Source organism: Lagopus muta, chromosome 10 (assembly GCF_023343835.1).
Source record: "Lagopus muta isolate bLagMut1 chromosome 10, bLagMut1 primary, whole genome shotgun sequence".
NCBI lineage: Eukaryota > Metazoa > Chordata > Aves > Galliformes > Phasianidae > Lagopus > Lagopus muta.
This window is the reverse complement of record NC_064442.1, coordinates 8,098,241-8,112,212: the sequence shown is the minus strand read 5'-3', so window position 1 is coordinate 8,112,212 and position 13,972 is coordinate 8,098,241. Positions and strand designations below refer to the sequence as shown.

The following is a 13,972-nucleotide window of genomic DNA, read 5'->3' as shown; positions in this document are numbered from 1 at the left end:
GTGCTCCGATGGTTTCTCAGAAAGATCTTACTGTAAATGCTGACAAAACCTCTTCCTAAAGAAATTGCCAGAGCAGAAGCAAAAGATATGGTGACGTGCATGTTTCACAACCAGGCAAACTCTGCCATAAAAAATGGCTTCAGCTGTTACATGCTTTTATACTGTAAGACTGTGTAAGATTACACTTGCTTTTGTAAAGCATGGCAATTGAAAGTTCATGTATTTACAAAAGATGCAGCTCACTTGATATTTCCATGTTCTGCTCATCACCATGCCAAAATCTAGCTCTGGAAGAAAAAGGCCACCTCACAGACTCAAGTGCAGTTGCAGATTTTCCCCTTTGCATTTTACTTTCATGCTCATAGCAGAAACAGTATGTGCTTCATCATGGAAGTGTGTCTGAAGGTCACTTTACAATCACTAGACTGCAAGGTCCTCTCATTAAAAGCAATTTGTTCCAGATTTGAGCTAGTCACCTTCAACAGAAATATGCTGAAACTCTGCAAAGCTTCCTGCTCCTTCTGCTCAGACTAATTTAGCAGCACGCTACAGCCTCCATTTCCTGTGGCTCAGGATAGTACATGTGCCACAGGACTCCAGAAAAGTTTGGTTAATACATCACCTCAGAGCAATGCAGTCTAGAGACACAGCAAAAGAGAAACAGTAGCTTTAGTAGTAAAACAAAAATAAAATAAATCTAAAATGTAAGATTACTTGTCTTGTTAGATACAACTCTTTTAGGAAAATAGCCAGCTGGTCCATTACTTCATAACCTTAAAATTTCTCACACTCAAATCCTCCCTTACCATGCTCCTCAGATCAGCTGTGCTCATCTCCTGCTTTCCAGGAAGTGATACATTTTCAAATACAGATATACAAAATTGAATGTTTCAAATACATGTCCAATGTTTGTCTCTATGAAATAAATGCATCCATTCAACAGTAAGCTTCAGGACCAAAAACAAACAATCAAACAAACAAAAAACAAAAGCAAAACCAGAGTCAGCTATGGAAAGGGAAGACAGAAAGGAACCAGAATCAAGTTAGATGATTTTCTACTAAGAAAATCACGTGTTCCCAAAAGTATCATCAGAGCTAGACATCAAATTCAGGTGTCTTTTAATTTTTTCTGATTCTTAATGGAGTTCACTCAGTGAAAATGATGGAATTTATGAAATGCAACACTAATGTGACAAGATGAATCACCTCACCTGCAACCTTGACCTGGGTGGGTCTGCAAGATGGGCATGGCAGTACTTGGAACTCCTCCGCCTGGTACATGGAGTAGTCAGTGCTTGCAACCACAATCCTGTCTCCAGGCTCCCATGAGCTCACATCATCCACCAGATTCAGCACCGTGCTGTTCACGTTGGTGTCAATGGTTACTGTAAGCTTTGGTTTCACTGCAAAGCCAAAAGGAAGGGTGGAGGACTCAGTTAATCTTATCACAAAGTGCCAGTCTTTTTTTTTTTTTTTTTTTTTTTTGCCTGGAGCACCACCAAAAAAGATGATTTCCTCATTCAGTAGAAAACAGTTAACTCTTCCAATCATGCTTGTTACTGGCTTAAGCTTGGAAAGCAAGCAAACAAGAAAGTGTTTTTCTGCCAGATGTGTGCAGGTGGATTTTCCACTAATCCCATGGCTACAATTTGAAGTAGCATTGAGTGGCTCATTTTCACCCCACCCACTTACTAGTAGCTCTTCTGGGTACTGGGCACTGTTATTTACTGCAGCCAAATGGTCTTCAACATAACGATTGTTTTTTTTCCAACAAAACAACAGTATTCTATCCTCCTCTTCCCACCAGCTGAGCACTCAAGAATCCTAAAGACCTGTCCAGTGGCCAAATTATGCACAGTGGTGTTGGAATTAACAACTATAAAACAAAGTCTTTCAAAACCTGTTGTCTTTGCACACAGTGATTGACTAATCCTACCTCATCCTAAAATCTTCAATTGAAACTCAAGATATTTATGGGAAGGAACTGGTCAAGTGTTTTCCATGGTGCTGCTTGGCTTTGGAGTCATACTCTGCTTTCTCTGGTAGGGCTCAGGAACTTTTCCTGAGGTAAATCTACAGCCGTTGTATCTATGTTCACATCAATAGCTCATCCAAAATTTCATCTTGAGAAATTACTGTAGTTGTTCTTCCATTGAACAGGAGTCAGTCATTGGAAGGCAGTATTTCTGCTTTTTGTTGGTCTGGTTTATACCTATACCATCTACCTTAAGCCAAGCACTCAATGGAGAAGACTCTGTGCCTCTGGACATCTGAAACAACAACACTAGGCAAAATTCAAGTTCCTCATACGGCTTTTCTTTCTCAGGGATAAACTACTTCTACCTTTGAAGAGCCAACCCAGAGGACAGAGAGCACAAGTGTCTGGCTTTCGAACATGGAGCACATACCAGAGCTGCCACACAGGAACCGCACTCTGTAGTTCTGGCAACCTTCACCTGTCTGGTCCTTGCCATGGCAAAGAAACCGATAGTCGTGGCCGTTCTTGTAGAAAACCTCAGTGGTTAAAATAGTTCCATCGAGGGTCTCTGCCTGGAATGAGAACAGAAATATAAAATTGGTGATACATTCAGACACTGATGTCATCCTAAGAGGCTTTTGCTTTGAGTGATGCGCAACAGTTGTATAACAAAATGGGATGATTGGTATGTGTGCTATCCAGCTGGCACTCCAGCTGGTGCTTCAGAACAGCTATTGTATGTGCTGACTGTGTAGATTACTGCTAGTTGTATGTCTATCTCCTTTATCTATATTAAGACCATGTGCTTTCTTGGATAGGAGTATTCTGAACTTCACTAACATCTGGTCTTGGTGCCCTAGATTTTCTTTTGGTATTTGTTTGAGATCAGATGACAACACTGAACACAGATGCTTGTACCCAAATGAACTCATGCTCTCAAACCTCTTTGCTGCACTCATGTCATTGCTGGTGGCTCAGCTATACCTGAACTTTGCAGAAGAACAAGAGCAGGGACTTCTTCTTTCAATGAGTCAGTAATAATTGCTCTCAAAGGAAAAAATAAAAAATAGAGCTGTTCCAGTAACCTTGCTCCAAAAGGAACAAGAAGAGGAGGGCTTTTCTCACATACAAGTACCAGCCTGTAGGGTTGGCTTGAGGAAACAGCTGCATCATACAAAGAAGTGGAGGGATGTGTAGCCTCTCCTGTGCTCCTGCTGGGGCAAGTGTCACCCCTCAGGTCACAGTCCAGCTCCATAGCTTGACCCTTTCACAAAAATGCAACTAATTGCATTGGACAATCCAAATAACACATGCATTTTAACAAGGCAGCAGGAGATAAATTATCTTTCAATGAAGGGCCTGATCCTGATTAATTCATTCATGCAGACCTTCCTTATTAATGCAGCCATACTGCTGCTGCAGATAGGATTAACACCATCAGCTGAAGGAATGTGCCTCTGGCTGCACTGTGCTTCTGTTATTATCATTGTATCTTCACATTTTCACGTTCAGCACAGTTGAAGCAGGCCAGCTGGTATAAATCAATGTAACTTTAGGAATGCGATAACAAATGCCAGGTTATGCTACCTGAGGAATTGCCCTAAAATCTGCAGAAGCTAAAAAAAAAAAATTGTTTTGCTTTTAATGTTCATGGGGGGAAAAAAAAAAAGTATCTATAATTTAACAGAACAGAGGAAAAAAAGGTTGATTCTGGCACAGAAGAATACATTTCTTGTTTCTCTTTCAATACACAAGCTAATAGCGCTGTATCATAACGAACATCTGACCTCTGCTCTGAAATAAGTTGTCACTTCTAATTCATGTATATGGAAGCTGAAATGAATGTGGATTTGCTAAGGTCTGGCAAAAAGTCATAGGGCATTTTTTTCCTTTCTTTTCAAAGGAGATTCTTTAGAACAAGCAGGCCTGGAAACTTAGAGTCATACTGTCAGCATTCCCATTTACTTCAATAACTGCATTTGTGTGAAATCCACCAGTGAATGCAGGAACCTCAGATTCAACTTCCCACAGGTATGGAGTATTTTACTGGCTTTTGATAGGCAAAGCTTCTCTGGTACTTGTTTTAACAGGTAGATGGGTAAAGCATATGGCTAACACTTGCCAAAAGAAAACAAAGGCTCTTTGTTTTGATCATTTTATTTTTGCTTGAATAGGCTTCTGCAGTATCAGAAAAGATACATTTTTTCACCTCAGCCACATGGATAATTTTAATTTTTAGCACAATTTTAATGTTTAGCTCCAAATAGAATTCAAATTTCTTTCCAGAGGAAAAATAACAAACCACCAGTTGACTCCAAAAAATGGCTAAGCTCATTGGTATTTTTCCCAACTACTACAGCTGGTTGCAATACCATCTCATTACATTCTGTGATTAATTTTTGAGGTAGGGTCCACTCCAGAATCATTTAAAAACTTTGAAATTTTCATGTCTTATTTTTTTTCCTACAAGCTTCCAGCAGGGAACCACATATTTCACGATAGCATCTGTGCTGTCCCTGACCCCATCTGCACTCCTTTTCATGCCAGAGCCAGAATTTACTGAAAGGAGCTTAATTCTACAAGCATTTGTCTCAAAACAGGACTAGACAGAACTTGTTGGTTATATATTACAGCTGGAAAATAATCAGTGTCTTTTATTTAGAAACAAAAGTTACTGACAAGCACAATATTTTGGGGGCTCTCATCTCACGCTGCCTCTCTAAAGCAAAGAGGTAAGCTGGCCTACCTGGATGTCAATGGGCTGCCTACAGATTTTATCAGGGTGAGCAGCTTTGAAGTCAGAAAGCTTCTCCATGTCTTTAGATCTTGCTTTCTCGGGCTTCTCAAACCACTCTGTCCATTCTACATCTGGAGACAAGTGCAAACAAGAAGAGTCATTTGAAAGTCACGCCTAATGAATGCAGCAAAAACACATGAAGCATAATTTGATCTCAGATATCATTCACAAGTTTCTTCTCTGATGATCTGATTCCTGCCTCTTCCTGCCACTCTGTCAGCCGCTTGTAATGATGCTGTGAAGTGCAACCAGCCAAAGGAGAGCAGAGTTATTAAAAGCTGCATAATTGGAGTACGCAGTATGAGCATTATTAATAGTTATGGCTTTTGAATCCGGTCCTCCTTAGCTGTCTTTTTGGATTTTCAGATCAAGTTTCAGTTACTGTATGTTGTCTGAAACATGGACATGATGACTATGCAGTCAGAAGAAATAAGAGGCTGTGTGTGATATCTTAGATCATAAGAGATGGAATTTCATACCCAGAGCAACAGAGGAAAATGAATGCCAGTTATCCAGAGAGTCCTGGAGACAATTGAGGAAAGAATCTGTGCATGTTCTTTACTTGGGTTAGCAGCAACATAAATAGCAACTTGCAAGCCCACTCTTCCCAAATAGCTTTGCAATAAAAAGGATGGTTCACCCTATTTATCAACTCTACCACAGAGTTAAATAGCAAACAGATCTCTTACCTTGAACCCACTCACTAGTCGAAGAGACATTAAAGAGTTCTCCATTCTCAGCTTTGAATAGTTTGAATACTTTGGCCACAGCTGACCCTTTGTGACCTGTTTTTTAAAAATGGTAAAAATCAATGAATGCACTCAAAAAATGTCAAAACTGAAAAGGTAATTTTCCATGTGTATATATGCATAATTCGGGTTTATTATCCAGATTTAGCCTAGTATAACTTCCATTAAAAAGTTACTGAAACTTCAGGTGCTGGACAATCAGGAGGATTCAGATTGCAACAAAGTGGTTTTATGGAGAGATTTTGAGGCTACCAATGCAGGACAAACTGATTAAATCTTCAGTTGGTGTGAACTGGGCTTGGTTCATAGCTTTTTGTCAAAGAGGGAGGCAGAGGCTGAGCTCAACTGAGTTACAAGGATTTACACTGGTACAGTGTAAAACTTTTATTTCATGGTTCACATGACCGAGGTTATACCCCACGCTTTGATGCTTCAGCTGCATTAATTGAAAGCAGTAAAATATGAAGAGAGCATTCAATTAAATACCTCTAACCATCAATTGTTCTTAGCTTGATGTTAAGCAATGTCAAATGAGAACATCATTGACCAAGTTTAACTGCGAGTAACTTCCAAGACAGTATTTTGTGCATGAATTACCTTGATATTCAATGTGGTCCTCAACAGAAGAGGAGGGATTTCCTTTAACGGTGATAAAACTCCATGGATGCCTGGAAAATCAAAATGAGAAATGATCAAATTATGCCATGCACTTGGTGCGCATTTTTAATAGCTTAATGTTTTTACGTTTCCCAGCAGCTCCACGTTCAGAACAGTCTGATGGATGTGAAAGGCAATTTGATTGAAATTAAAAATATCTTAAGATTTTGTATTTCTTCAGTAAATATACCACAAGATAAAGAAGCTCAAAGACAAATCCTTGCTCAATACAGTGTGTTTCTCTTTTAAAATCTTTAAGGGGGCTTGTGTGTGACAGATGCATAGGACACCAGCAGCTCCTTGGGGAGACTGAAAATCTTTCTTTCTGTGTGTGCAATAGAGAATACAATTAAAAAAAAAAAAAAAAGCAGTTCTGCTTAAATACATTTAGCTGCTGAAACGTTGTATATCACAATTGTCTTTGGAATGACATATGAGAATTTCTAATAGAGTGGCTGGCAAAGGGCAATAAAAAAATACCTAGATAGTGTGTGGGTGTCCAGTTTCCTCATTTTTAACATTGAATGGAGACAAAGGTTTATGAGTCTGAATTGTCTGTTCAAATCTGATCCTGTGTCAGAAATAAGTTCATTACTGCCTGATAGTTATTGGTTGAGTAGGTTCAATAGCTATCAGCAGTACTGGAAAATGAACACATGGCTGAGTAAGCAATGGAGACAGAGACTAAAGTACCTCCCAGTGCTGGAGATGAACCCAATTAGTGGGGGTCAAGAGGGAATTTCATCTCTGAAATAGAAGAAATTCTGGCATACCAGCTCTTAATGACTAACAGAATAATAAATATGCTTTTAGAGTGGTAGAGGGAGGCTCGCCCTTACCCTGGATTTAGCAAACAACCCCCAGATTAAATCATGTCTTTGTCAGTGAAAATACCCAGAGGTTTCAATAGCATCAAGATGCACCCCTGAGTCTTACCGGTCACTTTACATTTACCACCCGCTGGCATAAGTGAAGTTACAAGCTGCTCTGGGACTTCAGAAGAAAACACAGACATTGACAGAAAGTCACTACAGCGTGCTCAGATCCCTGCCAGCGTCAGATGGGCTTTGCTGAGGGTCACAGCCCTGTGCTGCAGGGGAGCACTGGCCCACCCCCATGCCCTGCCACATCCCCACAGCAAGGCGTTCCGAATGGAAAGTCCTCAGCCCCAGCACAGGACAGGCTCGAGGGAAACGGCCAGCATAACAACCTGGGAGCCTGCCAGCCAGCCAGATGCCGGAAAACTTGCCTGTGCCAACTGCCAACGGCACTGTTGGGCTGTGATCTCCATCCAGGGAGAGGAGGGGGTGGAGAAAGGAAAGACACTTTATCACTCAGCAGGAAAGATAAGTCTTTTTCTTTTTTTTTTTAAACCCGTGGTCACCAAATTCAAAGCAAATGGCAAAAAAAGATGAGGGTCCCATAATAATCTAATAATCCAAAATAATGATCTAAAGAAAAAAGAACCTAGCTAGTTCTGCAACTCAAAGTTTGGTTCCATTTCATGTGTTACAATACTTGTTTGTCTCAGTAAGTTTATCACATAAACAATCATGAAGTCTTTCAACCCTTACACATAGACACATGCAATCTGTTTGGGCTATACGAAATGAAGGGACCAGTAAGGCCAGAGCCAAACCAATGTTATTTGGGTGGGGTTCCAAAGAGAACAATTGTGTCATCAAGCACTGAAAAGCCTTCTTTTAATTTATTAGTTGAAGAAATAAAAAAAACTCATGCTTAAAGAGCAAATTCACTTTTCAAAGGAACAGTAATAGAAGAAGAATCATAGAATCGGAATCATAGGGTTGGAAGGGACCTCTAGAGATCATCAAGTCCAAATTCCTGCAGTTCTCTACAGTAGGTTGAACAGAAAAGCATCCAGGTGGATCTTAAATATCTCCAGAGAAGGAGACTCCACCACTTCTCTTGGGCAGCCTGTTCCAGTGCTCTGTCACCCAAACAGTAATGAAGTTTATCCTCATGTTCATATGGATCTGCCTATGTGCCAGTTTGTGCCCGTTACCCCGTGTCTAGTCACTGCACACCACTGGAAAAGATTATGCTTGCATCCTAATGTTCTGGACTCAGCAAATAAGCAACTGAAACTCTGCCAGCAGCACAGAACCTTTTTTGCATAAATCAGCATTGCTCGTTGTCTCTTCTACAGCAATGGGGATTTGTATAACTTTATAATCTGGTTGAACATGGTGTAATTGGTGATAGGAATTTGTCCATGTAACTCCCTCCACCACCTCCATGAGAAAACAGCCCAGCCTATGGCTCAATAGCCTGATTCATATGGCACCTCAGAAAATATGAAATAGAAATTATCTATCTCAAATTAGTAGCTGGGTTTGACACCATTTTTGTCTTAGTATTGCCCAAGGTCAATCCCAGCCATGAGAAGATCTGATAACACGGCTCTGGACTGGCCTGCAAACCCTGAATCCGAACAGTGAGACATGCATGGGCATGCTAGAAATTAAAATCCATCCTCTTTCCTTCCTTAGAGCCTTCTTTTACCATATGGGTTGAAGTGTGTACAACTTTCTCATCCTGACTCTTTTTTAAGATTCTCCAAAAATTTCTGAAAAGCACCTGAACTTCAAGTATATACATCCCTAATAAGAGTATAGGTGTGTGGAAGGGAAACCAATAGGTCTAAATGTTGTCACGCTGAAGTAAAGCAGAAGTTCTTTTTGCATAAGGAAAAAACCTGGATACATCCAACAGAGTTGCATGTCTTCCACCCTGCCATCTAATTGCCTCTGTAAATGTCACAGTAGCTGCCATTCAGACAATTTTTCACAGTTTTTGAACATAACCACTTAGAACAGCCCTAAAAATGCAATTTTTAAACTTTGCACCACAATACAGATAGTTTTGCACATACCAGTATGCTGGTGAGAGACAATATTTACCAACCCCTGCTACTTTGTGTTACCCACCATGTCTCTGTTATTTACATAGGGAAATATTGTGGTATTAGAGATAACAGCATGACAATGATTAGCTTTCTGACTACATACAGCAGCAGTGCTGAAAGTCACACTTCAATACAAGAATTTCTATGTATTTCCTTTATAAGCATTTACAGCAAAGTGAGAAAATAGCATTAAAACACCACAGTGGCCTAAAAACATCAAGAACAACTTACTGTTATAAACATATGGGAACACCATCAATTTATTCCTGCTGCAGAATTGGGAAAGAAAGCATAATGTTCAAAAATCTTTTCCTGTATCCAAAATTTTGGTCTTTAAAAAGAAATCCATCAGGCTACTGGGCTTTAATGCGAGTTCTGAGTATATGAGAGATAGGGTTGGACTGATGGAGGTAGCTGTGCTTGGAGACTATTTCTGCAGCTTTGTGTCTCTGAAATGCACTGCCTGGTGCACACAAGTCCCTGTAGTATTTTATACAGCCTCTTTATTAACTGCCTCAAATGTTGCTCCATCTGCACATGCCAACTGACACTTGTGTGCTCCCATAGACTGCTCTTCAGAATCTTTTCTCCATGCAAGGCAGATATGTTTTTTCATGTTTTGCAGTGACCCCCTCAGTGACAGCACAGTCCACAGAGGAACACACACAGAACAACAAAAAGAGAAAAAAGTGCCTATATAAATTTAGATAAACACCAAAAATATAAATGTTACAGTTGGGTGAGTAGCAAAAATTCTCAGCAATGCATGTGCCAACACAGACACCATATTTGTCACAGAAGTATTTACAGTCCACAGCATAAATTCGTGCATGCTAAATTTCTGTGCTGCCAACTCCTTAAATAAGTATTAGACAAGATGACAAATATACTGTATAGATACCTACATGCATTTAGCCAGGGTTACACTGCTATTATGCTACTCTCCTTAATGTTCAACCCATTCTATCCAATGTGTGTATGCAGATATGCTTCTTAAATCTTTGAGGGATGGCTTGAGAATAAATAGGAATGATTGACTTGTAGGAATAGTATCTTGGAAAAACATCATTTTAAATACGAATAAATATGCTTCTCCTCAGTTGCTAATAAAAATACCCAATATAGACAATGAGTGCATCTTAAACTATCTAATTAACTGCTAAAACCTCCTGTTGAAAAGTTTTCCTGTTCTTTTTTTTTTTCATGTGAAAGAACTTTGTGCCTTTGAGAGACTGGAATTATTTGGACATCTGAGAAGCATAATAAAACCTCTGTTCTGGGAGAACTGGCAGGACTGGCACATACCTAAACCCAAGGTGGAGGAAATGCTTGCTGCCCAGTTTGGTCATTGCTTTCCTGGCTGAGTCGTCCAAGTTTCTGGATCCCTCGTCGTTCACTGCTACTGACAGGATCATGCCATTCGCAACTCTGTCCAAATACTGGGCAAGACGTTTGCTTTCCTCTTTTGCTCGGTAGGTATCAAATCTAAAATGATAAAAAGATACAAAAAAAATTTACTTCAGTAAGATCACAGCTCTAAAAAGCATTACAGAATTAAATAAAAAGTGCTATAAAAAAATATCCCTTTTTTATTGTTTATAATAATGACATTATCCCATTGCAAAATTGCTTCTCTGGAATGATACCTTACAGGTTTCTATTAAATCAAATTGATTAAGGTCCATTTGACACAATAGCTAGACAACAACACTCTGTTTGCTCTTTGGTTTTGGAGATGAGTGATCTAGAAAGAATTGTATACATGTGCAGTAGCACTCATTTGAAGTAGATGATAAAACATGCTTCTGATCTTGCTGAGAAGCTGTTCCAAACCTGTTTCCAGAGATTCTCAGATCTAGATAGCTGTGAAGACACTCACCGGTCTGAATGGACAACGGCCCCCATCTTTGGGTCAATCACATGGACAATGACACCCCGATGGCCCCAGCTCCTTTCAAAGTAATATCCTCCTTCTTCCATGCCACCAGGATGAAGAGTCTTGTTTAAGAAAGTCCAGGACAGCTTTTTCTTGCCATGGATCTCAAGAATGCCACCCTCACTCACACCAATGTACTTCCGCCCAAAGTAGGGATTGGGCTCGCTGCCGTCATCCGCTCTGCATCACAGAGGGAGGAAAAGATTATCTTATGATTTGCAGAGTAAAGAAGCCTCTGCCCTTCTTTTGTTATGTACCAACAGAGAAGTGTCATGACTAGCAATGCATTTCCTTCGACAAACCCAAGAATCAGTAGCTGCTTACACTCTACAGTAAGTAAATGATTTGAAATGATTCTAGCAACTACAAAAGATCAGGAGCAATCTGGAACTCAAATTATATGTTACGCAGGACTAACAACACATTTTTTGAATTCCATAGGAAGTTAACGTAGCAAAAATTTGGTAGATCTTATTTGTTGTTAAATATGAGTTTGGCATCCTTGAAAATCGGAGAGATCCTGCACCAAGCTGCAAGGCATAAACATCTTATCCTTTGGCTCACCTACTTCTCATTCTCATGCAGAAATAAAAGATGCTGAAGGAGGAATTTCAGAATAAATTAAATCTTTAGGCTTTGAGCTTATTGAGGAAAATCCATTAATCAGCCCGAGTGGCTGCAATATACTTGCTGCTTTTTTGGCATGTCCAAGCACAGTAATGTGCATTCCCCAGTAAGATTTGAAATCAAAACCAAAACTGTGTCATATTATTAAAGGCCATTTAAATAGTTTAATAAGCTACTGAGCTTTCCACAAAGCACAGGTCATAATGTATTCGACAAAATGCAACTTTAAAGAACATTTTGTTCCCTGTTATGGAAGAGACGTACTGGAAAGCTATGAGCTATTTCATTGTGCATACATACCTCCCGTATAAGATGATAACCACATTGCCTTGGTAAGGGCACATCTCACTGCCGATCCGTAACTCTCCATTATTTTCAATGAGTATATATCTAGTACGCAAAATGACAGGCTGTACATCGTCTTTAATGATCAGTTTTCCTGTGTAGAAAGAGTTATGATATTTGCTTTAACACACAGCAGCTCACCAGAGGTCATGACACCATTGTGCTACACTCAGAGCTGGGGTCTCACCTGAAATTTTGAAAAATTCTGCCTTTCCTCCCCCAAAAAAAGCTCTCAGTAGAAATTCTGAAGATTTTACCTATTATTTACTCAGTTCAACTCTTGGAGAATACAAATAAGATTTATATGGAAGAGAACTCACTCAAAACTGAGACAGAAATTCAGAGTTAACATGAATAACAGCTATTTGTACTAGCAGTCAGCAGCAACACTATGCCTCTGTCCTTGGAGATAAAAAGGCACATATGTATCTGCCCAGTCCAGAGACCCTGAGAACACAACTATTGCATTATTTTATCAGTACAATAATACAACAAAAAAATGTTTTTGAAGCAAAACATGGAATTAATGAGTATACTGAGGTACTTTTGTAAATTCTCTAGAAAATATGACAAATAATTAATTATGATGGCTAGAGAACTGATAGCATCTCAGCTACCACCCACCCTTGTACCAAATTAGAGCCAGCTTTGTCCAGCAGCCAGCCAGTTCCCAGGAAGCAGTAGGAGCCTCTCCCAGCATGAGGCAGAGTGATTTAAACAGCCAAAGGGGAAAACACTCCTCACCCAGCACTGCCAACTTGGGGGCAGTATGTTTTACCTCCATCCATGATGTGGATTGAGTGGACAGTTGCTGAAGATGAGAGGAGGAGCTTCCTGCCATTGCGGATTTCGATGTGGTTTTCTTCATTGTGACCTGGGTTCCAGATTTCTAGCTCAGGATCCTTGTCAGGACATGCCACAGCTGCTTCTGCTGGATAAAAGTGAGGAGCAGTTACCTTGTTGTGTTAAGTGCAAGATAGAAAACTCTACATCTGGGCATCTATAAGCTCCGTTCTCAGCACCCCCCTTTGCTGCTTCCCTGGAACACAACGATAGCCCAGTGCACCAGAGTACATGTGTCCTTACCTTACCATTTAAGCTGCATAGTTGTGTTTGGGTTTTTTTTGTTTTCTGGGAGTGTGCAAAAACATGCTATGCTGCAGAAAACTGCCAGAGAAAAGGCTGGAATTCTGACCTTCCTACAGTGACACTCTGTCTGTTCACACACATCTGGAAAAAAGTCTTTCACAGGCCCAGGGAAGAGGTTGATGAAAAATTAAAACAAGAATCACTCCTAAAAGTGCCACCTGAGGCCTGAAAATCTTTGTTAAAAAAATATTGAGATATGTTTGCAAACTGTTTTTAGTGGGGATAGGAAGTAAAAGTGCTCAAACTCTCAACAAAGTACCAACACCTGAGAATTGCCAGTACATGCAGAAAGAGCAATAGGAATTCCACAAGAGAGACTCCAGCTTCATGAACTTCTTCAGACAGAAGCGATAAGGACTTTGAGTTCCCTCATCTCTGTGCACGGGTTTGGTTATAGATTGCAGTGACGTAATAGATAAACTGTGCTCATATCGAGTCCCAGAGACTCATGTTAAAAATATTTACTTAAGATAAAATATTTCCCTGATATAATCTCACCCAACATGTGACTTTCAAATCTTATTCTAATCGATAAAACTCACAAGTGCAGAAGTCCCATGTATCATGCATATTTTCTGAGGCTGTAAACCTTACTAATCCTAGGAAACTGGGGTCAATGGAAGTTTGAACAATGAGCTTTTTGCAATCAGAAAGGCTTGGGAGCTCTGACCTGCTATCCAATTCGTATCCTTTAAAACTAAACCACCATATGAAAAGTACAGAAGCCACAAACCAATGATGACAGATGTGGATGCATCCCCTGCCTTCAGCAGAATTTTGGCTCTGTCACTCAGTAGAATTTTTT

The 13,972-nt window shown here is 39.9% G+C and overlaps 1 protein-coding gene across 5 annotated transcripts in view; it reads right to left on the bottom strand.

Moving 5' to 3' along the window:
• LOC125697977 (cell migration inducing hyaluronidase 1) overlaps window positions 1-13,972 on the bottom strand; it is a 110,730-nt gene that overhangs the window by 42,097 nt on the left and 54,661 nt on the right. For 4 of the 5 annotated variants that reach the window (XM_048955693.1, XM_048955694.1, XM_048955695.1 and 1 more), the window contains exons 3-11: window positions 12,797-12,949; window positions 11,974-12,112; window positions 10,990-11,226; window positions 10,416-10,595; window positions 6,122-6,192; window positions 5,465-5,560; window positions 4,725-4,846; window positions 2,409-2,550; window positions 1,212-1,403 (exon numbers count right to left, since the gene is read on the bottom strand). In XM_048955693.1, the coding sequence (XP_048811650.1) occupies window positions 1,212-1,403; window positions 2,409-2,550; window positions 4,725-4,846; window positions 5,465-5,560; window positions 6,122-6,192; window positions 10,416-10,595; window positions 10,990-11,226; window positions 11,974-12,112; window positions 12,797-12,949 (1,332 nt within the window). The remainder of the gene's footprint in view (window positions 1-1,211; window positions 1,404-2,408; window positions 2,551-4,724; window positions 4,847-5,464; window positions 5,561-6,121; window positions 6,193-10,415; window positions 10,596-10,989; window positions 11,227-11,973; window positions 12,113-12,796; window positions 12,950-13,972) is intronic. The other variant, XM_048955697.1, reaches the window with a different exon arrangement.